Raw genomic sequence first — 24,938 nt, 5'->3', positions numbered from 1 at the left:
CTGCGGCTTCATCTAACATTTCATTGGTCAAGGTACATGCATTCTGCTCCTTTTTCATTCCTTTAATCCAAATTCCAGGAACGGGTCTCCAAATTCTGACCATTTTCCCCACTTATCCCTGAGATTTAATCAATCAATCATATCAGAGGCTGAATATGATATAGATCATCAGACAAGGACAGAAACAGATACAAAAAATGTAATATAAATATAGAATTTGGTGACTCATTACATTTTGTTTAGATGAGAACACTTAATGAACTTGTTACTTCTGTCAACGAGGAGTTTGTCTGTTTCTTTTGTTCCCAGGTAGGAGGAGGAAAGCAAAGAGTCTAGCACATGCAAATGCCGGAAGCTATGGACTCCATTTCTCCTCTATTGTATTCTCACATATCTTCCTTTTATTTGTCTAAACTGTTAGCTTTTTTAAACACATATTAGAATACACACTCCTTCAGAATAGTTGACACATTGTATAGCCATTCCATTTTAAAGCACTTTAAGTGTCGAAACCCATCTATCCTCTGAATTCCAGTGTTGATATCTTGCTCTAGCCTTAATATATCCCTCCAGAAGTTCTATCCACGCTGGTTTGGAAATGGATAGAGCTTAACTGGATAATATACTCTTGAATTATTACCAGTTTTGACACAAAAGTAATGTTTGTTCTCTCATTTGACTGAGTATTTTAAGATTATGGTTTTTCTATTTTTCTTATAGATGCTGACAAACCTGAGATTTCTTTGAGTGATAGAAATATAAAAGAATCAGCACAGCTAAGAAGGATAGTTGAGGGCTGTCTTGTCCATTTAAGGCTCTGATAGATATCTAGTGTAAATGAGAGGTCACAAATCACAGAAATATTACAGCTGAAATGGGAGTAACTAATGAATTTTATTTTGGATTAAGGCCCATTCCAAGAGATGGAACCTGTAACAGACACTGTAAAGAGGGTCAGGAATCTGAGACTAAATAGGTCATGTGCCTAGGAGAAAACTTACTACTAGGAACTATGTGCTAAAGGAATACATCAATAAACTAAATCCTAAAGATATGGTGCCTTACTTATAGAGATGTGCCTCATTCAGCTCTCATTAGAGATGCTTTTTTTGCCATAGGTGGGAATTGACACAGAGAACAACAACTAGTCTATGTGCACACAGGTAGAGATTTTAGGGCAGTCATTTTTCAGTGGGATGTCTTTATCAAATATGTCTCCTCAAGACTCAGGAATCTATGTGAAATAGTATCACACCCTTATGGACAACCATTCAAATCTATGAGATTGTGGGAGCCATTCTTGTTCAAACCACTACAAAATCTAATTCATCTGTTAAGAATGAGGTGTGTACACAATGGCACAAATAGAATTTAGTCATAAAAGCAAAGATTCTTATGGTCTTGAAAATATTGTGCTTCATTTAATTTTAATGAAATTCCCAAGGGTTGGACTTAAAACTATGCAAAAGCACAGCTTACTATGAACAAGACTAGCAGATTAATTTCTAACACAGGAGAGAATCTAAAGAGAAATACAATGTTGCCCTTTCAGAAAAAAAGAAAACAAATCACAAAAACTGAAGGTGGAAAGAAAAACAAGCTCGAGGAGCAGGCTCAGCTTCCAGAAACGTCAGGAACCAATACAAAAGGAGATGAAGATTGTGTCCAGACTCCTCTTAAGCCTCCACCAACACCACCCAGCAGTTCCTCAAACGAGGTACCACTTTTCTATTCCCAATGTTTTCCCTTTCCCTGCAGCATTCAGTAGCACAGAGGCTCCTCACAACCAAACATTAGCATCCAGAAATGCCCAAACTATTAGAATGCCTTCAACAACACTGACAAACACAGCCCAGCTCATAAAGATGCCTACTCCAGCAACAGCATACAACAATGCTCAGGTTCCTCCTCCTCTAGCAACCCTGTCCAGAAGCAATTCTGTCACAAAGGTACCTCAAACAACAACATCCAGTAGCAATCAGACTCTTAACTCTGGTACTGTAAAAGATTCCAAAACTTTCAGGCCCCTCTTGTACTTTTACCAACAGTATCCAATTATTTCCAGGTTCCTGTGGCAACTCCATCATCAGTACCCAACAGTCTTACAGTTCCTCTAGTATCTATGTCAATTGCGATAAGCAGAGCCCAGACTACTCAAATTCATCCAGGAACAGGATCCATCTGTGTCCAGGCTCTTCATGTTCCTCCATCAACAGTGTCAAGAAGTGTGTGTACCACTCGATTGACACAAGGAGCAACATCCTGTACTGGGAAGGAGCTTTCCCTTCCTAAAGTAACATCATTTAGGAATGTCCAAGCATCCCAGGTGTGTTCAGCTACAGCATCCAGCAGTACCCTAGTTCCATATGCCATTTCATCAACAGCTTCCAGCAGTCTCCTGGCTCCACATGCAACTCCTTCAACAGCAACCATCAATCTGGCTCTACAGTTGTCTCCAGCAACAGCATCTAGGGCTTTGCATGCTGCTCCATGGCTTTCAGCAACAGTACACAGCAGTCCAACCAGGGTAACGTCCTTCTCTTCTAACAATATAATGACAGAGATTAGCACAAACTTGTAGAGCTTCTTCATTAATCTATAGGTACACACAATCTTTTATTCAAGTAATCACTCATTTTTATTGTGTATAGATACTGATCCTTCTCTAAATTCAATTGTAAAATACATTGTACAGGCTTCTCCCCTGAGAAAATTTCTAAGTCAGTATTCACCCAGTCATGCCTAATCTTTAAGGAAAATAGTGAGACACTTGATTTAATTTGGCATCCTGCACTTTTAGGCAAGGTGCTGTTTTCATATTGTGAAACACTGATCATTATTTTGGAAAGGTACTTCCTGATGATAATAGAACACACTGATGAGGAATCAGAGTGGTAGCCTGCCTCCCACATGGTGAAGTCTGCATACATTTCCAGGTCAGACCACAGACAGTGCTACTAGTTCATAGCTGCCTCACTGTCCTGATACACAGGTTGCCCATGCCTGCCAACATGCCACCTCTTTCGGTCCTACGGTGTTACCGCCATTTCAACATGCTTTCCTGATATACAAAGATGAAGTAGGATTCTGAGGAGGTGGTCAAAGTAAACTACTTTCATGCTTTTTATCTGGTTCCAGGATTTTCTTCAATGTTTGTTATTATGCAAAAAGGAGAGCTTCTAGACTGAACCCTTTTTTGACCATGTTTGGGATGATCTTCCTGTGGCTGTCTACCTAACCTTTTCTCAAAATAGCTCATTTTTTTAATAAAATGTATTGGATTAAAATCTTCAAAATGTTCCTAGATAGAAAACATGATTACAGCATTGAAGGCTGTGGATTCATTCACCAGAAGTATAATACCTTTACCTACCAGGTATAATTTGTATTAACTAGAAACACTAAGTAGTAATTTATGTAAATTTTAAGTAAATATTTAGGTAAATATACATTTCTTCCTTTAGCTTGGTTGTAGTATAAGAACCATTGTTTATATGTTCTCCATTCTATTCAGTGGAATGGTTCCTTAAGATCTGTCTGAACTATCTCGTCTTATCCCATATGTGGTTTTTGTAGACACCAAGAAGAGGAATTGTACCAACAGAGCCTACTAAGGAAGAAGGTCACCAGAAGGGTCCCAAACAAGTGATGGTGTTGAAAGTAACAGAAACATTTACATATGACATGAAAGAAGATAAAAGGATGTTTCATGCTACAGTGGCTACTGAAACTGAATTCTTCAGAGTGAAGGTTTTTGACACAGCTCTAAAGAGCAAGTTCATCCCGGGAAAGATCATTGCCATATCAAATTATTTTGGGTGCAACGGGTTTCTGGAGATATACAGAGCTCCCTGTGTGTCTGATGTGGATGATAACGGAACAATGGTTATCTCAAAGACACTGAGGCAAAGAGCAAATGCAACTCCGAAAATTTCTTATCTTTTCTCACTACCTAAGGGGACATTTGTGAATGGAGAGTTTGTAGTATTTAGGGTAAGCTATTGCATTATTTGTAAATCTTCTTCCCAAACTGAGATGTTAAGCTTTAGTTTGCTCAACTGAAATTTGCTCAACTTACTAACACAAGAAATCATTGCCTTCCATAGAAGAAAGAGACGAGGAAAGGTTTCCTCATTTTAGGGATTTCCATGATCTCATACTATTCTTCACCTTAAGACACCACCAGGAAAATTCTTTAGAAAGAGATTTATGAATAACGTTTGGCATTTTCCTGCTAGGATCATTCACCTCGAGCCACCCTAGTCCCAGACACTGTTCAGTTCACAGCACATTTACTTTTTAGATTTTATTTCTTTGATAGTTTCCTTACCTGTATTTGAGGCAACTCAGTTATGAACAAAGAGCCAAACTCCAAGCCTTGATCCTGTTTGAAATGATGGGAATAAGAAACCAAATAGATTATTCTGCCCTAGAATGAAGCCATGTCCAACAAACCGGGATTATATCTTTTATGTGTTCTCATTCTCATATGCTTTCTTCTTTCATCAAGACCTTTTTATGAAGTTATTATTGTCTTATATAATGAAAGGGGAGTTTAACAGAAAAGTTTAATTTCAGAGTTCATAACTGGACACAATGAAAATGAGGTAATTTAAAGATTTCTATAACTTTGGGGTGTTTCTTTGAGTGCCAATACACCAATTCAGTTTTATGCTTGTTCGGTGTACAATTTCATAACTCCACGTATATGAAAACAGACATGATTTTTTACTTTATATCTGTGCTGTCTTTGGCAGCGCTGATATATTTGGTTCCACCATAATAAACTAAGTTGGATACAAACTAAAACTCCAGAACTAAATGCTGTAGTGGCTTAACCTGTGTGAGATTTGGAGTAGAGTAAATCAAGGTATGCATGGAACAAATGTGAGCCACTTATAAGGGAATTGTGTTTGTATATATGTCTGTGTGGACATGTGGACATGTGTGTACTTGTCTGTGCATGTACGTATACATATATGGAGACATGTGTGTGCATATGTATCTATCTATATATCTGTGTACATGTCTATGTATATATTTATTGTGCTATTTCTTTCTTTCTTTTTGATTGTTAGTTTGTTTTGTTTTATTCATGTTGCTTTGTCTTTGTAAATTGCCTGTTGGGTATTTTAATTGAGAGAAAGATGTAGAGAATGCAGAGTGGGTGGGTGAGAAGTATCTGAGAGGAGATAGGTGAAGGGAAACTATGATCAGCATATATTGTATGAAAATAACTTTATTTTCAATAAAAGTTAAAATAAGTGAAATAAAGCAGGCTTAAAATAATGTTCCCCCAAGCTGACAATGAACCACAAGTAACATTTCTCCTCAGGCCTCTTGGATTTACCTAACCTGCAATGTTGATAAGATTGATTTTGTTGTTTATTTCTGTTGTTGTTGCATTTGATCCTTTCTGGGGGAATTTTAAGAAAACTCAGATATTCTGATAAGTGACTACTAATACTTAGGAAGATACTTATTCTTCCTAAAAATACCCAGTAGTTAAAGACCACAAGCAGGTTAAGCTTAAGAGTGGTTTTCAAGGGCTGGAGAGATGGTTCAATCATTAAAGGATAACCTCCCAAATAAAACCTCAAGAGATTTCGAAGAATAGATTTGTTCACTGGAACAGCCTAAACTATTTAGTTCCAGTAATTCTACATTTTCAGTATTTATTTATTTTTCTGTGAGGGTTGAGGAGAAACACCAAGCTCATGAAGCTATTATTGAGGTATGAAGGGAAATTTCAGGATTGAGTTACCTCTACCATGATTCCTGGTAATTGAGCCCAGGTCATCAGGCTTGACCACAAGCACCCTTGCCCTCTGAGCCAACTCACAGTGCTTGTCCCTACAATTCTAAACCTAAGAATAGCAGTTGCCTTGTTGGGGTCAGGTTTATGTTGACACATTTTATTTCTCATGAAAGTGACAAGGCATGACATATTTCCTAGAAGATTCAATGTTAATTTGTTTTTTTTTTCAGAAAACTGAAAGAAATGAATTCATTTACTATGGAATTGAAGATGAGACTGGGAAAATGGAAGTGGTGGTTTATGGACGACTCACCAATATTAGTTGTGAACCAGGCAGTAAACTTAGACTTGTCTGCTTTGAATTGACTTCCACTGAAGATATGTGGCAGCTGAGAGCTGTAAGGCACAGTTACATGCAGGTAGATGCTCTCTAGGAAACACCATTCTCCCTAAGAATTATATATTTTTTTAATACTCTAGTAAAGCTTGACTGTTGGCATTACATAGAAAATCCAATAGGTGGTGGAAAAATTACGGTTTGCTCATGTAACATATAAGCTTCCTTCCATCATTTTTAGTAAGGAGTTTTATATCAAATAAAGAAAACAAAATCAGAAAGACTGAAATATTGTTATATGTTTAGTTCCCTCACTTAAAAGAAATCTATCTCATATATCAAAGCAGGGAGAATATTTACAGGACTTGGGGAAATTAAGATGTTTGTTTCAAATACTGACTCTGATTTTTCAAACTGACCAAAGAATAAAACACATAGAACCAAAGAGTTTTCATTTATAACATGTAAATGGTTTCTGATCATGGGCAGAAGTCATAAGTTCACAAAGATGCCCTGAGCAAATTAGATAACAAGGTGTTAAAGTAATTCCCCAACCCCAATAAGCCTGTGCAGAGAACACACCACACCACTCAGTTATAATATTGTTGAGATGCATAGCTAGATTGGGCTGATATTCAACTACACAGCTCTCTTCCCCAGCTATGTGATCCTTTGCTGTTTTCAGCTTCTTCAGGCCACTTGGATCTGTTCCATCATCCTTCCACCTTCTTTTCCCTATCTTCCTGTCTCCTCCTTCTCCTCTTTTGCCTCCTTCTTCCTTTTCTTCCCCCCACCTCTAAAAGCTCCAGCCCCACCTTTGCCTCCAAGGCCAAATCACAGGCTCTAGACCTTATTTTACCTGTTAAAATGGGGTGAATTTTCACATGAAATCACCATGTATATAATCCACTCGTTGTTGGGCAGTCTAACTTGAGGAAGCAGAATTAATATGAAAATACAAACAGCACCAAGAAAATCCACAACAAGAAGGTGCTAAAATCCACCCTCCTGGTAGTACTTACACACATCTATGTGGGATTCATTTTACACACATGGACACACACACACACCACAAATACACACACCACACACAAACACACAGCACTATTATAATGTAAACAAAAGAATCATAAGTGATAACTTCTTCACTCACATAGAAATGCTCTTACACTACCATTGTTCTCCACACCATCAGCCATTAGCAACAATTCCAATCCTTCCCCCATGGCAGCAGAGCCTCCCCCCCCCATTCCCAACCTCCCTGATGAATGAAACTCTGCAACTCAGTCCTTACCTCAGGTCTTGCAGCACTTTCCATTCCCTTGTACCTCTATAACACACCCTGATTTTTCACCTATGTTGAAGCTGGAGGAGTGACTAGATAATTTTGTAACCCCAAGCAAGGGAAGAAAACTGACTGTAAGAAGCACAGAGATGCACTTAAGGACAGTGAGAAATGGGCATGTGGCACTCATGGTGAGGAGTCAGCAAGAAAACCTGCTGCATTTCAATTGATCTGACTTCATTGTTTTCTTCTTCAAGGTCATCAATGCTAGAATGTGAAGGAAAGCCACTCAACCCAGACTCAGGAGAATATCTCTGGAACCATACCCCTGAAAACTTGGATACCAATGATACTGTTTGCAGAGATGAGATTCAAGTACAGAAAATAAATGTGCATATGGCTGTTGAAATACAAGCCCTATAAAAACCAGCTCTTAATTATAGGAAATAGTGCTTTCTCATGTTCTTTATATATTTTCTAGTACCAATATTTCATATGTTGTCTCCATAACTTCTATAATTGTTGATTTGAAATTTTTATACATAAAACTTAAAAAAAGAATCAAACATCTTCTGTCAAGAAGTGTGCCTTTGGGACTACTATCTTTAACCATTTGGGAGTTGTTTTAAAATAAAAGTTTAATAGCCCTCAGGTAAAGCTGGAGAATACAGGCTTCAAATGTGATGTGTAAGGACAAAGCATGTTCAGGAACAAAAAGACTGTGTGTTTTCTGCCAATGAAAGTCAAGGTATCAATAAGATGCAGGGGAAGGTTGAACTCAGCCTTGAGCATAGTTTCCAATAATAACATGATGAGAACAGGATCAAGAGTCCACACCCTTTTTGCTGAGTAATGTGAGTACATTATAGATTTTTGTTATTTGAAAAACATGCCCCAAAATGAGGTATTTAGGGCAAGGCATACTTTTATCAACAGTAAGGAATCCCATCTTCAATTCCCAAGTGAAATAAAATCAGCAGAAACCTTTAAACAAAATAAAGAAGGATTTTGATAAAGAAAAGAAAAGGAACGAAGAAATTAGTATTCCAAGAGAGGCCTCTCTAGAGTACTACTTACTTCTCTCACTGCTGTGAAGACTCACTTGAGAAAAAAATTGAAGGATCAATGGGTTTGTTTTTGCCCATGGTTTAATGGTAGAGAAGGGTGAGTTGTCTGGCTAAGTACATGCAACAGGAAGCAGAGAGAGGTAAGTTCTAGAGCTGATCTCTCTCTCTCTCTCTCTCTCTCTCTCTCTCTCTCTCTCTCTCTCTCTCTCTCTCTCTCTCTCTCTCTTTCTCTCTCTCTCTAGTAAAGGACCTGAACCTATTCAATGATACCACCCACACTTTTGATGAGCATTTGCAAATTCCTTAACATAGTGTAGAAACACCCTCTTGCACATGGAAAAGGTATTCTTTTTTTTATATAACTATATATCTTATTAAGGTTTTTTTGATTTTTTTTATTCGATATAATTTATTTACATTTCAAATAATTTCCCCTTTTCTAGCCCCCCACTCCCCAAAAGTCCGGCAAGCCCCCTTCTCTTCCCCTGGCCTCCCACCCACCCCTTCCCACTTCCCCGTTCTGGTTTTGCCGAATACTGTTTCACTGAGTCTTTCCAGAACCAGGGGCCACTCCTCCTTTCTTCTTGTACTTCATTTGATGTGTGGATTATGCCTTGGGAATTCCAGTTTTCTAGGTTAATATCCACTTATTAGTGAGTGCATACCATGATTCACCTTTTGAGTCTGGGTTACCTCACTTAGTATGATGTTCTCTAGCTCCATCCATTTGCCTAAGAATTTCATGAATTCATTGTTTCTAATGGCTGAATAGTACTCCATTGTGTAGATATACCACATTTTTTGCATCCACTCTTCTGTTGAGGGATACCTGGGTTCTTTCCAGCATCTGGCAATTATAAATAGGGCTGCTATGAACATAGTAGAGCATGTATCCTTATTACGTGGTGGGGAATCCTCTGGGAATATGCCCAGGAGTGGTATAGCAGGATCTTCTGGAAGTGAGGTGCCCAGTTTTCTGAGGAACCGCCAGACTGATTTCCAGAGTGGTTGTACCAATTTGCAACCCCACCAGCAGTGGAGGAGTGTTTCTCTTTCGACACCCTCTCCAACACCTGCTGTCTCCTGAATTTTTAATCTTAGCCATTCTGACTGGTGTAAGATGAAATCTTAGGGTTGTTTTGATTTGCATTTCCCTAATGATTAATGAAGTTGAGCATTTTTTAAGATGCTTCTCCTCCATCCGAAGTTCTTCAGGTGAGAATTCCTTGTTTAACTCTGTACCCCATTTTTTAATAGGGTTGTTTGGTGTTCTGGAGTCTAACTTCTTGAGTTCTTTATATATATTGGATATTAGCCCTCTATCTGATGTAGGATTGGTGAAGATCTTTTCCCAATTTGTTGGTTGCCGATTTGTCCTCTTGATGGTGTCCTTGCCTTGCAGAAAATTTGTAATTTTATGAGGGCCCATTTGTCAATTCTTGCTCTTAGAGCATATGCTATTGGTGTTCTATTCAGAAACTTTGTCCCTGTACCAATGTCCTCAAGGATCTTCCCCAGTTTCTTTACTATTAGCTTCAGAGTGTCAGGCTTTATGTGGAGGTCCTTGATCCATTTGGATTTGAGCTTAGTACAAGGAGACAAGGATGGATCAATTCACATTCTTCTGCATGCTGACCTCCAGTTGAACCAGCACCATTTGTTGAAAAGGCTATCTTTTTTCCATTGGATGTTTTCAGCCTCTTTGTCCAGGATCAAGTGGCCATAGGTGTGTGGGTTCATTTCTGGATCTTCAATCCTGTTCCATTGATCCTCCTGTCTGTCACTGTACCAATACCATGCAGTTTTTAACACTATTGCTCTGTAGTATTGCTTGAGGTCAGGGATACTGATTCCCCCAGATTTTCTTTTGTTGCTGAGAATAGTTTTAGCTATCCTGGGTTTTTTTTGTTCCAGATGAATTTGATAATTGCTCTTTCTAACTCTGTGAAGAATTGAGTTGGGATTTTGATGGGTATTGCATTGAATCTGTATATTGCTTTTGGCAAAATGGCCATTTTAACTATATTGATTCTACTGATCCATGAGCATGGGAGGTTTTCCCATTTTTGAGGTCTTCTTCCATTTCCTTCTTCAGAGTCTTGAAGTTCTTGTCATAAAGATCTTTCACATGTTTGGTAAGAGTCACCCCAAGATACTTATATTGTTTGTGGCTATTGTGAAGGGGGTCATTTCCCTAATTTCTTTCTCAGCCTGCTTATCCTTTGAGTATAGGAAGGCCACTGATTTGCTTGAGTTGATTTTATAACCTGCCACTTTGCTGAAGTTGTTTATCAGCTGTAGGAGCTCTCTAGTGGAGTTTTTTGGGTCACTTAGGTAGACTATCATGTCGTCTGCAAATAATGATAGTTTGACTTCTTCCTTTCCAATTTGTATCCCTTTGACCTCCTTATGTTGTCGAATTGCCCGAGCTAGTACCTCGAGTACAATATTGAAAAGATAAGGAGAAAGGGGGCAGCCTTGTCTGCTCCCTGATTTCAGTGAGATTGCTTCAAGTTTCTCTCCATTTAGTTTGATGCTGGCTACCGGTTTGCTGTATATTGCTTTTACTATGTTTAGGTATGAGCCTTGAATTCCTGTTCTCTCCAAAACTTTAAGCATGAAAGGATGCTGAATTTTGTCAAATGCTTTTTCAGCATCCAATGAAATGACCATGTGGTTTTGTTCTTTGAGTTTGTTTATGTAGTGGATTGTATTGATGGATTTCCGTATATTGAACCAACCCTGCATTCCCGGGATAAAGCCTACTTGATCATGGTGGATGATCGTCTTTATGTGTTCTTGGATTTGGTTGGCAAGAATTTTATTGAGTATTTTGCATCGATGTTCATAAGGGAAATTGGTCTGAAGTTCTCTTTCTTTGTTGGATCTTTGTGTGGCTTTGGTATCAGCGTAATTGTGGCTTCGTAGAAGGAATTGGGTAGTGTTCCTTCTGTTTCTATTTTGTGGAATAGTTTGAAGAGTATTGGTGTTAACTCTTCTTTGAAGGTCTGATAGAATTCTGCACTGAAACCATCTGGTCCTGTGCTTTTTTTGGTTGGAAGACTTTCTATGACTCCTTCTATTTCTTTAGGCATTATGGGACTGTTTAGATGGTCTAGTTGGTCCTGATTTAATTTTGGTATTTGGTATCTGTCAAGGAAATTGTCCATTTCCTCCAGATCCTCCAGTTGTGTTGAGTACAGTCTCTTGTAGTAGGATCTGATGATTTTTTGGATTTCCTCAGTTTCCGTTGTTATATCTCCCTTTTCATTTCTAAGTTTGTTAATTTGGATACTTTCTCTGTGCCCTTTGGTCAGTCTGGCTAAGGGTTTATCTATCTTGTTGATTTTCTCAAAGAACCAGCTCCTGGTTTTGTTGATTTTTTGTATGGTTCTCTTTGTTTCTACTTGATTGATTTCGGCCCTGAGTTTGATGATTTCTTGCCTTCTACTCCTCCTGGGTGAAATAGCTTCTTTTTGTTCCAGGGCTTACAGGTGTGTCATTAAGCTGGTAATGTATTCTCTCTCCATTTTCTTTTTGGAGGCACTCAGGGCTATGAGTTTTCCTCTTAGCACTGCTTTCATTGTGTCCCATAGATTTGGGTATGTTGTGTCTTCATTTTAATTGTCTTCTAAAAAGTCTTTAATTTCTTTCTTTATTTCTTCCTTGACCAAGGTATCATTGCGTAGAGTATTGTTCAGTTTCCACGTGTATGTGGGTTTTCTGTTGTTTCTGTTGCTATTGAAGACCACTTTTACTCCATAGTGATCAGATAGGAGGCATGGGATTAGTTTGATCTTCTTATATTTGTTGAGGTCTGTCTTGTGACCAATTATATGGTCGATTTTGGAGAAGGTACCATGAGGTCCTGAGAAACAGGTGTATTCTTTTGTTTTAGGATAGAATGTTCTATATATATATATCTGTTAAATCTAATTGGTCCAAAGCTTCAATTAGTTTCATTGTGTCCCTGTTTAGTTTCTGTTTTCCTGATCGGTCCATTGAGGAAAGTGCAGTGTTGAAGTCACCCACAATTATTGTGTTAGGTGCAATGTGTGCTTTCAGTTTTAATAAAGTTTCTTTTACGAAAGAGGGTGCCCTTGCATTTGGAGCATAGATGTTCAGGATTGAGAGTTCTTCTTGTTGTATTTGTCCTTTGACCAGCAATAAGTGTCCCTCAGAGTCTCTTTTGATGACTTTGGGTTGAAAGTCAATTTTATCTGATATTAAAATGGCTACTCCAGCTTGTTTCCTGAGACCATTTGCTTGTAAAATTGTCTTCCAGCCTTTTACTCTAAGGTAGTGTTTGTCTTTGACCCTGAGGTGTGTTTCCTGTAAGCAGCAAAATGTAGGGTCCTGTTTACGTATCCAGTCAGTTAGTCTGTGTCTTTTTTTTTTTTTTTTTGAGGGTTTTTTTTTTTTTATTATTCGATATAATTTATTTACATTTCAAATGATTTCCCCTTTTCTAGCCCCCCCACTCCCCGAAAGTCCCGCAAGCCCCCTTCTCTTCCCCTGTCCTCCCACCCACCCCTTCCCACTTCCCCGTTCTGGTTTTGCTGAATACTGTTTCACTGAGTCTTTCCAGAACCAGGGGCCACTCCTCCTTTCTTCTTGTACCTCATTTGATGTGTGGATTATGTTTTGGGTATTCCAGTTTTCTAGGTTAATATCCACTTATTAGTGAGTGCATACCATGATTCACCTTTTGAGTCTGGGTTACCTCACTTAGTATGATATTCTCTAGCTCCATCCATTTGCCTAAGAATTTCATGAATTCATTGTTTCTAATGGCTGAATAGTACTCCATTGTGTAGATATACCACATTTTTTGCATCCACTCTTCTGTTGAGGGATACCTGGGTTCTTTCCAGCATCTGGCAATTACAAATAGGGCTGCTATGAACATAGTAGAACATGTATCCTTATTACATGGTGGGGAGTCTTCTGGGTATATGCCCAGGAGTGGTATAGCAGGATCTTCTGGAAGTAAGGTGCCCAGTTTTCGGAGGAACCGCCAGACTGATTTCCAGAGTGGTTGTACCAATTTGCAACCCCACCAGCAGTGGAGGAGTGTTCCTCTTTCTCCACACCCTCTCCAACACCTGCTGTCTCCTGAATTTTTAATCTTAGCCATTCTGACTGGTGTAAGATGAAATCTTAGGGTTGTTTTGATTTGCATTTCCCTAATGACTAATGAAGTTGAGCATTTTTTAAGATGCTTCTCCGCCATCCGAAGTTCTTCAGGTGAGAATTCTTTGTTTAACTCTGTACCCCATTTTTTAATAGGGTTGTTTGGTTTTCTGGAGTCTAACTTCTTGAGTTCTTTATATATATTGGATATTAGCCCTCTATCTGATGTAGGATTGGTGAAGATCTTTTCCCAATTTGTTGGTTGCCGATTTGTCCTCTTGATGGTGTCCTTTGCCTTACAGAAACTTTGTAATTTTATGAGGTCCCATTTGTCAATTCTTGCTCTTAGAGCATACGCTATTGGTGTTCTGTTCAGAAACTTTCTCCCTGTACCGATGTCCTCAAGGGTCTTCCCCAGTTTTTTTTCTATTAGCTTCAGAGTGTCTGGCTTTATGTGGAGGTCCTTGATCCATTTGGATTTGAGCTTAGTACAAGGAGACAGGGATGGATCAATTCGCATTCTTCTGCATGCTGACCTCCAGTTGAACCAGCACCATTTGTTGAAAAGGCTATCTTTTTTCCATTGGATGTTTTCAGCCTCTTTGTCGAGGATCAAGTGGCCATAGGTGTGTGGGTTCATTTCTGGATCTTCAATCCTGTTCCATTGATCCTCCTGTCTGTCACTGTACCAATACCATGCAGTTTTTAACACTATTGCTCTGTAGTATTGCTTGAGGTCAGGGATACTGATTCCCCCAGATTTCCTTTTGTTGCTGAGAATAGTTTTAGCTATCCTGGGTTTTTTGTTGTTCCAGATGAATTTGATAATTGCTCTTTCTAGCTCTGTGAAGAATTGAGTTGGGATTTTGATGGGTATTGCATTGAATCTGTATAGTGCTTTAGGCAAAATGGCCATTTTAACTATATTGGTTCTGCCGATCCATGAGCATGGGAGGTTTTCCCATTTTTTGAGGTCTTCTTCCATTTCCTTCTTCAGAGTCTTGAAGTTCTTGTCATACAGATCTTTCACATGTTTGGTAAGAGTCACCCCAAGATACTTTATACTGTTTGTGGCTATTGTGAAGGGGGTCATTTCCCTAATTTCTTTCTCAGCCTGCTTATCCTTTGAGTATAGGAAGGCCACTGATTTGCTTGAGTTGACTTTATAACCTGCCACTTTGCTGAAGTTGTTTATCAGCTGTAGGAGCTCTCTAGTGGAGTTCTTTGGGTCACTTAGGTAGACGATCATGTCGTCTGCAAATAATGATAGTTTGACTTCTTCCTTTCCAATTTGTATCCCTTTGACCTCCTTATGTTGTCGAATTGCCCGAGCTAGTACCTCAAGTACAATATTGAAAAGATAAGGAGAAAGGGGGCAGCCTTGTCTGGTCCCTGATTTCAGTGGGATTGCTTCAAGTTTCTCTCCATTTAGTTTGATGCTGGCTACCGGTTTGCTGTATATTGCTTTTACTATGTTTAGGTATGGGCCTTGAATTCCTGTTCTCTCCAAGACTTTAAGCATGAAGGGATGCTGAACCAAATGTAAGGGCACCCTCTTTTGTAAAAGAAACTTTATTAAAACTAAAAGCACACATTGCACCTAACACAATAATTGTGGGTGACTTCAACACTGCACTTTCCTCAATGGACCGATCAGGAAAACAGAAACTAAACAGGGACACAATGAAACTAATTGAAGCTTTGGACCAATTAGATTTAACAGATATATATAGAACATTCTATCCTAAAACAAAAGAATATACCTTTTTCTCAGCACCTCATGGTACCTTCTCCAAAATCGACCATATAATTGGTCACAAGACAGACCTCAACAAATATAAGAAGATCGAACTAATCCCATGCCTCCTATCTGATCACTATGGAGTAAAAGTGGTCTTCAATAGCAACAGAAACAACAGAAAGCCCACATACACGTGGAAACTGAACAATACTCTACTCAATGATACCTTGGTCAAGGAAGAAATAAAGAAAGAAATTAAAGACTTTTTAGAACACAATGAAAATGAAAACACAACATACCCAAATCTATGGGACACAATGAAAGCAGTGCTAAGAGGAAAACTCATAGCCCTGAGTGCCTCCAAAAAGAAAATGGAGAGAGCATACATTACCAGCTTAATGACACACCTGAAAGCCCTGGAACAAAAAGAAGCTATTTCACCCAGGAGGAGTAGAAGGCAGGAAATCATCAAACTCAGGGCCGAAATCAATCAAGTAGAAACAAAGAGAACCATACAAAAAATCAACAATACCAGGAGCTGGTTCTTTGAGAAAATCAACAAGATAGATAAACCCTTAGCCAGAATGACCAAAGGGCACAGAGAAAGTATCCAAATTAACAAACTTAGAAATGAAAAGGGAGATATAACAACGGAAACTGAGGAAATCCAAAAAATCATCAGATCCTACTACAAGAGCCTATACTCAACACAACTGGAGAATCTGGAGGAAATGGACAATTTCCTTGACAGATACCAAATACCAAAATTAAATCAGGACCAACTAGACCATCTAAACAGTCCCATAATGCCTAAAGAAATAGAAGGAGTCATAGAAAGTCTTCCAACCAAAAAAAGCACAGGACCAGATGGCTTCAGTGCAGAATTCTACCAGACCTTCAAAGAAGAGTTAACACCAATACTCTTCAAACTATTCCACAAAATAGAAACAGAAGGAACACTACCCAATTCCTTCTACGAAGCCACAATTACGCTGATACCAAAGCCACACAAAGATCCAACAAAGAAAGAGAACTTCAGACCAATTTCCTTTATGAACATCGATGCAAAAATACTCAATAAAATTCTTGCCAACCGAATCCAAGAACACATCAAAACGATCATCCACCATGATCAAGTAGGCTTTATCCCAGGAATGCAGGGTTGGTTCAATATACGGAAATCCATCAATACAATCCACTACATAAACAAACTCAAAGAACAAAACCACATGGTCATTTCATTGGATGCTGAAAAAGCATTTGACAAAATTCAGTCTGTGTCTTTTTATTGGGGCATTGACTCCATTGATGTTAAGAGATATTAAGGAATAGTGATTGTTACTTCCTATCATTTTTGATGTTATTTTTTAAATTTGATTGCTTAACTTCTTTTGGGTTTGATGAAAGAAGGTTACTATCTTGCTTTTTCCAGGGTGAAGTTTCCCTCCTTGTATTGGTGTTGTCCTCCTATTATCCTTTGTAGGGCTGGGTTTGTGGATAGATATTGGGTAAACTTGGTTTTGTCATGAAATATCTTAGTTTCTCCATCTATGGTGATTGAGAGTTTTGCTGGATATAGTAGTTTTGGTTGGCATTTGTGTTCTCTTAGAGTCTGCATGAGATCTGCCCAAGACCTTCTAGCCTTCATAGTCTCAGGTGAAAAGTCTGCTGTGATTCTGATAGGTCTTCCTTTATATGTTACTTGGCCTTTTTCTCTTACTGCCTTTAATATTCTTTCTTTGTTTAGAACATTTGGTGTTTTGATTATTATGTGACAGGAAGTATTTCTGTTCTGGTCCAGTCTGTTTGGAGTTCTGTAGGCTTCTTGTATATTCATGGGCATCTCTCTCTTTAGGTTATGGAAGTTTTCTTCCATAATTTTATTGAAGATATTTGCTGGCCCTTTAAGTTGTAAATCTTCACTCTCCTCTATGCCTATAATCCTTAGGTTTGGTCTTCTCATTGTGTCCTGGATTTCCTGGATATTTTGGGTTACAAGCTTTTTGCATTTTGCATTTTCTTTAACTGTTGAGTCCATGGTTTCTATGGAATCTTCAGCATCTGAGATTCTTTCTTCTATCTCTTGTATTCTGTTGTTGATATTTGCATCTCTCTCCACTGATTTCTTCCCAAGGCTTTCTATCTCCAAAGTTGTCTCCCTTTGAGTTTTCTTAGTTGTTTCTACTTCTGATTTTAGATCCTGGATGGTTTTGCTTAGCTCCTTCACTTGCTTGTTTGTGCTTTCCTGTAATTCTTTAAGAGATTTTTGTGTTTCCTCTTTCATGACCTCAGCCTGTTGACCAAAGTTCTCCTGTATTTCTTTAAGTTATTTTTTTGTGTTTCCTCATGGTTGGCTTTTGTATTCTCCTGGATTTCTTTCAATGATTTTTGTGTTTCCCTTGCAAGGGCTTCTAACTTTTGATCCATTTTCTCCTGAATTTCTTTAAGTATGTCCTTCATGTGTTCCTGTACCAGCATCATGACCAGTGATTTTAAATCCAAATCTTGTTTTCCTGGTGTATTGGGGTATCCAGGACATGCTGGTAGAGGATAATTGGGTTCAGATGTTGCCATATTGCCTTGATTTCTGTTAGTGACGTTCCTGTGTTTGCCTTTTGCCATCTAGTTCTCACTGGTGTTACTTGGTCTTGTCAGTGCTGGACTCACCAGTGCAAGCTGCCCCTTCCCAGTTGGCCTCTGGTGCACAGCTTACCCCCTGCACTGCCTGTAGACAGGGTGCTGCTGCCCAGGCTGTTCAGATCCAGAAGCAGGCACCCGAAGGCTCCCCCTGGGGCCCCCTGGATTCACTGGAGCACACTGACTTCTCCCAGCTGGCCGCCTGGAATCCCCTCTAGCCTCTTGCAGGAGCTGGAGATGTGGTGCTGCCGCCCAGGCTGATCTGTATCCAGAAGCGGAGAGAGTTGAGCTGAGGGCTTCTGCTTGAGACCTTGCCCCAGATTGTGTCTGTGGACCAGATGGAGCCAGTGTGCACCCCCAGGGAGCACAGATGGTGTATGCGGCCGGGACCTCCCTTGTGTTCTGCTCACTCTGCTGGGCAGCCGATCCCCCAACCGGGCTGGTGCACACAAGATTAGCCTGGCCGCCCAGGCCCTGAGTCCAGGCAAAAGCCTGGGAGGCCAAGGTCCGAGCCAAGTTCCCCTAGGGTTATGACTGTTAATTGGGTCTGCCAGGCGACCAGGATGACGGGCGTGTGCGCCCGCGCTCCCCGAAAGCGCCAGGAGAGTCTGCTGTGCTAACAACCTCCTGGGCGGGTTGACTCACAGATGGCCCACCAAGCCGCCCAGATCTTGGGGTCAGTCCTGTGCCTTTTGGGGCCTAGACCCCCGCTTTGTTAGCCTCAGGCTATGCCCCTTATGGCTCGGAGCTCTCTGTTGTCCTGCAGGTAAAATGGCGGTGCACGCGCAGGCCCGGGGAAAAAACCTCCTGGCTGTGTTGGCACCCCGATGGCCCCCCGAACAGCCCAGGGCGTGGGTGCAGGCCAACGCCCGTCGGGCTCAGACCTTCGCGGTGTTGGCCTTGGATTATGTTTGTGTACCTCAGACTGTCCGATGTCACTGGAATTCAAAATCAAGATGGAGAGGCCGAGTTCTGAAGTGGCTTCCTTGCAGCGAAAGGCGCCACAAAACCGCAGCTTTTTGCAGCCAGGCTGGTCAGCAAAGGTCAGTGGTCATGGGCGCAGGGCCTATCTGGACCCTGTGTCACCTTGGTTCCACTGCTGATGGCCCTTCAGCTGGACCAGCCACTGCTGTACTGCTGCCGCCGCCACCGCCGCCTCTGCCGTGTCGGAAAAGGTATTCTTGCAAATGATTCCAAATCCTGTCAGGTTTACAATCAATATTCACAGTGACACAGGGAGATGATGTGAAATGGAGATAAGGAGCATAGAAATGTTGAGAACAGAAATACAGGTAAGAAGATTCAAGAGCTAAAGACCAGTGATTCTCTCATCTTATAAATCCATGTCTTATTCCTCTTTCTAATGACACTGAAATTTTGAGCTTAATGGGAGGTTTTTAATTCATTGTCTCCTCATCAATAAATTAATATCACTAGAAAGCATGTGTGGAAGGAACTTCTATTTCTATGCTTTCCTTTTATTATTTCTTTTGCTTTAGTTTTACTTTTCAAGCATGTCAGGGTGTGACAGTCTATTGTTTAGCACCTTGAAATTCTACTTTTCTTGTCTTATAACCACATTGCTCTTTCCAGCCAGAGATCCTTATCCACATCTACTGTGAACACACAACATTCTTCAAAGAGTACACCTGAAACCTATTGGCAACATGGACACCCATGTATATCAGATTGCAAATATATATGCCGTGAACCTGGAAAATGATTACTATCCTTAGAAATACCTTCATTAAAACTTTATTTATAATCAAATATGTCACAGAACCTTCTTGATACCATGAAATATGGGACTGTGAATGGCAGCCTGGTTCCTTCTTGAGCAAATGTTAGAAATTCCAGTGAAGATGTAGGGCAGGAAGGCATTTTACCATGCTCCTGGACACCAGTCTCCTGGAACAAGGTGGCAGCCCTCCACAGACTTTTGGCCACCATTCACATACCCAAAGCCCCTTACACATGTAAAGGACATGACCACATGTCATGTGGTCTCAACACAGATCTCTACTTTAATGGCATACCTAAAGACCTGGAGGCCCAGGGCTAGGCCCACCCCATGGGTCCCCACTCTGTTCTCAGCTCTCCAAAGGCTCCCAGCAGCCCTGGGTGCCCAAGTGCTTGAGAACCAGATAGCCCTGGCCTCCTTGCAGGCCCAAGACCCAGGAGCCACCTCAGACATTCCCAATACTCACACTGCTTAGCCCAACCTCCCACCCCAGTACCCTGTCATGAGACTTCCTCATAGCCCAAAACCTGACCAGAGACAGCAGGGGCTAAGAACAGTCAAAACTTCCAGAGTCCCACCTCACCTCCCTGCTCAGAGGCCCAAGCCCTGTGGGGGAGGGACTGGTGTCCAGGAGCATGGCAAAATGCCTTCCTGCCCTACATCTTCACTGGAATTTCTAACATTTGCTCAAGAAGGAACCAGGCTGCCATTCACAGTCCCACATTTCATGGTATCAAGAAGGTTCTGTGACATATTTGATTATAAATAAAGTTTTAATGAAGGTATTTCTAAGAATAGTAATCATTTTCCAGGTTCACGGCATATATATTTGCAATCTGATATACATGGGCGTCCATGATGCCAATAGGTTTCAGGTGTACTCTTTGAAGAATGTTGTGTGTACACAGTAGATGTGGATAAGGCCCAAGCACCATTAACCTTAAAATGAAAGTTGGAGAGATCCAGCCTAGACTATTTTGAATAAATGTATATCAAGACAAACTATGTCTTTAAAGTGAACTTTTATGGTGCATATCCTATTTACCACCTCCTTCCTATGAATACTTGTATGTATATAATCAAAATAAACTGCTCTGTAAAAGGACATGCAAGAGGAGTAAATGCCTACCTAATCTTAACCCATCAGTTGAAATAAAGACTCACCTGGGTTACACCCCTACAACAAACAACTCCTCTTCTTGAACTCCAAAAAGAAACTCCAAGGAAAAACTGGAGCCTGTGAATATGTTTACTTTTATGGCCCACAATCGTTCCTCACAATATTGCTTTCTGATCTGTACTGTCATTTTACTATGAATAAAGTTTAACTGCTTCTATAAAAATCCCAGTGAGGGGTGATCGGCGGCGGCGGCGGCGGCGGCAGCAGCGGCAGCAGTGGCTGCTCCAGCTGAAGGGCCATCAGCAGTGGAACCAAGGCGTCACAGGGACCAGTTAGGCCCCGCGCCCACGACCACTGACCTTCGCTGACCAGCCGGACAGCAAGCAGCTGCAGTTGTGCGGCGCCTTTCCTGCACGGAGGCCACTTCAGAACTCGGCCTCCCACCAGTCAGGAGAGGAGGATCCATCTTGGTTCCGTACTCCAGGAATCGGACAGACTGAGGTACACAAACATAATCCGAGGCCAACACCGCGGTGGTCTGAGCCCGACGGGCGTTGGCCTGCACCCAGGCCCTGGGCGGGTCGGGGGGCCATCGGGGTGCCAACCCAACCAGGAGGTTTTTTGCCCAGGCCTGCGAGCGCGCCGCCGCCATTTTGCCTGCAGGACGACAGAGAGCTCAGGCGGGCAGACCTGTAACAGGCATAGCCTAAGGCTAACAAAGCGGGGGTCCAGGCCCCAAAAGGCACAGGACTGACCCCAAGAACTGGGCGGCTTGGTGGGCCATCTGTGAGTCAACCCGCCCAGGTGATTGTTAGCAAAGCAGACTCTCCCGGCGCTTTCAGGGAGCGCGGGCGCACACGCCCGCCATCCTAGTCACCTGGCAAACCCAATTAACAGTCAAAGCCGTAGGGGAGCTTTGCTCGGACCTTGGCCTCCCAGGCTTTTGCCTGGACTCAGGGACTGGGCGGCCAGGCTAACCTTGTGTGCGATAGCCCGGTTGGCAGATCGGCTGCCCAGCGGAGTGAGCAGAACTCAGGGGAGGTCACAGTAGCATACACCATCGGCACTCCCTGGGAGTGCACACGGGCTCCATCTGCTCCACAGACACAATCTGGGGCAAGGCCTCAGGCAGAAGCCCTTAGCTCTACTCTCTCCGCTTCCGGATCCAGATCAGTCTGGGCAGCAGCATTACATCTCCAAGTCCTGCAAGTGGCTAGCTGGGCTTCCGGGCGGCCAGCTGGGAGAAGTCAGTGTGCTCCAGTGAATCCAGCGGGCCCCAGCGGGAGCCTTCAGGTGCCTGCTTTGGGATCTGAACAGCCTGGGCAGCAGCACACTGTCTACAAGCAGTGCAGGAGGTAAGCTGTGCACCAGAGGCCAACTGGGAAGGGGCAGCTTGCACTGGTGAGTCCAGCACTGACAAGATAAACTAACACCAGTGAGATCTAGATGGCAAAAGGCAAACGCAGGAACGTCACTAACAGAAATCAAGGCAATATGGCAACATCTGAACCCAATTCTCCTCTACCAACATGTCCTGGATACCCCATCACACCAGTAAAACAAGATTTGGATTTAAAATCACTGGTCATGATGCTGGTACAGGAACACATGAAGGTCATACATAAAGAAATTCAGGAGACAATGGATCAAAAGGTAGAAGCCCTTGCAAGGGAAACACAAAAATCATTGAAAGAAATCCAGGAGAATACAAAAGCCAACAAGGAGGAAATGCAAAAAACACTTAAAGAAATACAGGAGAACTTTGCTCAACAGGCTGAGGTCATGAAAGACGAAACACAAAAATCTCTTAAAGAAATACAGGAGAACTTTGGTCAACAGGCTGAGCTCATGAAAGAGAGAACACAAAAATCTCTTAAAGAATTACAGGAAAACACAAACATGCAAGTGAAGGAGCTAAGCAAAACCATCCAGGATCTAAAATCAGAAGTAGAAAGAACTAAGAAAACTCAAAGGGAGACAACTTTGGAGATAGAAAGCCTTGGGAAGAAATCAGGGGACAGAGATACAAATATCAACAACAGAATACAAGAGATAGAAGAAAGAATCTCAGATGCTGAAGATTCCATAGAAACCATGGACTCAACAGTTAAAGAAAATGCAAAATGCAAAAAGCTTGTAACCCAAAATATCCAGGAAATCCAGGACACAATGAGAAGACCAAACCTAAGGATTATAGGCATAGAGGAGAGTGAAGATTTACAACTTAAAGGGCCAGCAAATATCTTCAATAAAATTATGGAAGAAAACTTCCCTAACCTAAAGAGAGAGATGCCCATGAATATACAAGAAGCCTACAGAACTCCAAACAGACTGGACCAGAACAGAAATACTTCCCGTCACATAATAATCAAAACACCAAATGTTCTAAACAAAGAAAGAATACTAAAGGCAGTAAGAGAAAAAGGCCAAGTAACATATAAAGGAAGACCTATCAGAATCACAGCAGACTTTTCACCTGAGACTATGAAGGCTAGAAGGTCCTGGGCAGATCTCATGCAGACTCTAAGAGAACACAAATGCCAACCAAAACTACTATATCCAGCAAAACTCTCAATCACCATAGATGGAGAAACTAAGATATTTCATGACAAAACCAAGTTTACCCAATATCTATCCACAAACCCGGCCCTAAAAAGGATAATAGGAGGACAACACCAATACAAGGAGGGAAACTTCACCCTGGAAAAAGCAAGATAGTAACCTTTCATCAAACCCAAAAGAAGTTAAGCATTCAAATTTTAAAAATAACGTCAAAAATGATAGGAAGTAACAATCACTATTCCTTAATATCTCTTAACATCAATGGACTTAATGCCCCAATAAAAAGACACAGACTAACTGAATGGATACGTAAACAGGACCCTACATTTTGCTGCTTACAGGAAACACACCTCAGGGTCAAAGACAAACACTACCTTAGAGTAAAAGGCTGGAAGACAATTTTACAAGCAAATGGTCTCAGGAAACAAGCTGGAGTAGCCATTTTAATATCAGATAAAATTGACTTTCATCCCAAAGTCATCAAAAGAGACCCTGAGGGTCACTTCTTGCTGGTCAAAGGAAAAATACAAAAAGAAGAACTGACAATCCTGAACATCTATGCCCCAAATGTAAGGGCACCCTCTTTTGTAAAAGAAACTTTATTAAAACTAAAAGCACACATTGCACCTAACACAATAATTGTGGGTGACTTCAACACTGCACTTTCCTCAATGGACCGATCAGGAAAACAGAAACTAAACAGGGACACAATGAAACTAATTGAAGCTTTGGACCAATTAGATTTAACAGATATATATAGAACATTCTATCCTAAAACAAAAGAATATACCTTTTTCTCAGCACCTCATGGTACCTTCTCCAAAATCGACCATATAATTGGTCACAAGACAGACCTCAACAAATATAAGAAGATCGAACTAATCCCATGCCTCCTATCTGATCACTATGGAGTAAAAGTGGTCTTCAATAGCAACAGAAACAACAGAAAGCCCACATACACGTGGAAACTGAACAATACTCTACTCAATGATACCTTGGTCAAGGAAGAAATAAAGAAAGAAATTAAAGACTTTTTAGAACACAATGAAAATGAAAACACAACATACCCAAATCTATGGGACACAATGAAAGCAGTGCTAAGAGGAAAACTCATAGCCCTGAGTGCCTCCAAAAAGAAAATGGAGAGAGCATACATTACCAGCTTAATGACACACCTGAAAGCCCTGGAACAAAAAGAAGCTATTTCGCCCAGGAGGAGTAGAAGGCAGGAAATCATCAAACTCAGGGCCGAAATCAATCAAGTAGAAACAAAGAGAACCATACAAAAAATCAACAATACCAGGAGCTGGTTCTTTGAGAAAATCAACAAGATAGATAAACCCTTAGCCAGAATGACCAAAGGGCACAGAGAAAGTATCCAAATTAACAAACTTAGAAATGAAAAGGGAGATATAACAACGGAAACTGAGGAAATCCAAAAAATCATCAGATCCTACTACAAGAGCCTATACTCAACACAACTGGAGAATCTGGAGGAAATGGACAATTTCCTTGACAGATACCAAATACCAAAATTAAATCAGGACCAACTAGACC

The 24,938-nt window shown here is 40.9% G+C and overlaps 2 protein-coding genes across 2 annotated transcripts in view; both read left to right on the top strand.

Annotated features, from left to right (window-relative positions):
• Positions 1–7,946, top strand: part of LOC127697082 (uncharacterized) — a 90,856-nt gene extending 82,910 nt beyond the window's left edge. The window contains exons 10-14 of the mRNA XM_052199937.1: positions 1,553–1,717; positions 2,066–2,527; positions 3,577–3,993; positions 5,989–6,177; positions 7,638–7,946. Coding sequence (XP_052055897.1) covers positions 1,553–1,717; positions 2,066–2,527; positions 3,577–3,993; positions 5,989–6,177; positions 7,638–7,658 — 1,254 coding nt within the window. The 3' untranslated portion in view covers positions 7,659–7,946. The remainder of the gene's footprint in view (positions 1–1,552; positions 1,718–2,065; positions 2,528–3,576; positions 3,994–5,988; positions 6,178–7,637) is intronic.
• Positions 1–24,938, top strand: part of LOC127697366 (interferon-activable protein 203-like) — a 61,814-nt gene that overhangs the window by 10,364 nt on the left and 26,512 nt on the right. The window lies entirely within an intron of this gene.

Source organism: Apodemus sylvaticus, chromosome 12, assembly GCF_947179515.1.
Source record: "Apodemus sylvaticus chromosome 12, mApoSyl1.1, whole genome shotgun sequence".
Taxonomy (NCBI): Eukaryota; Metazoa; Chordata; class Mammalia; order Rodentia; family Muridae; genus Apodemus; species Apodemus sylvaticus.
This window is presented reverse-complemented; position numbering and strand designations above follow the sequence as displayed.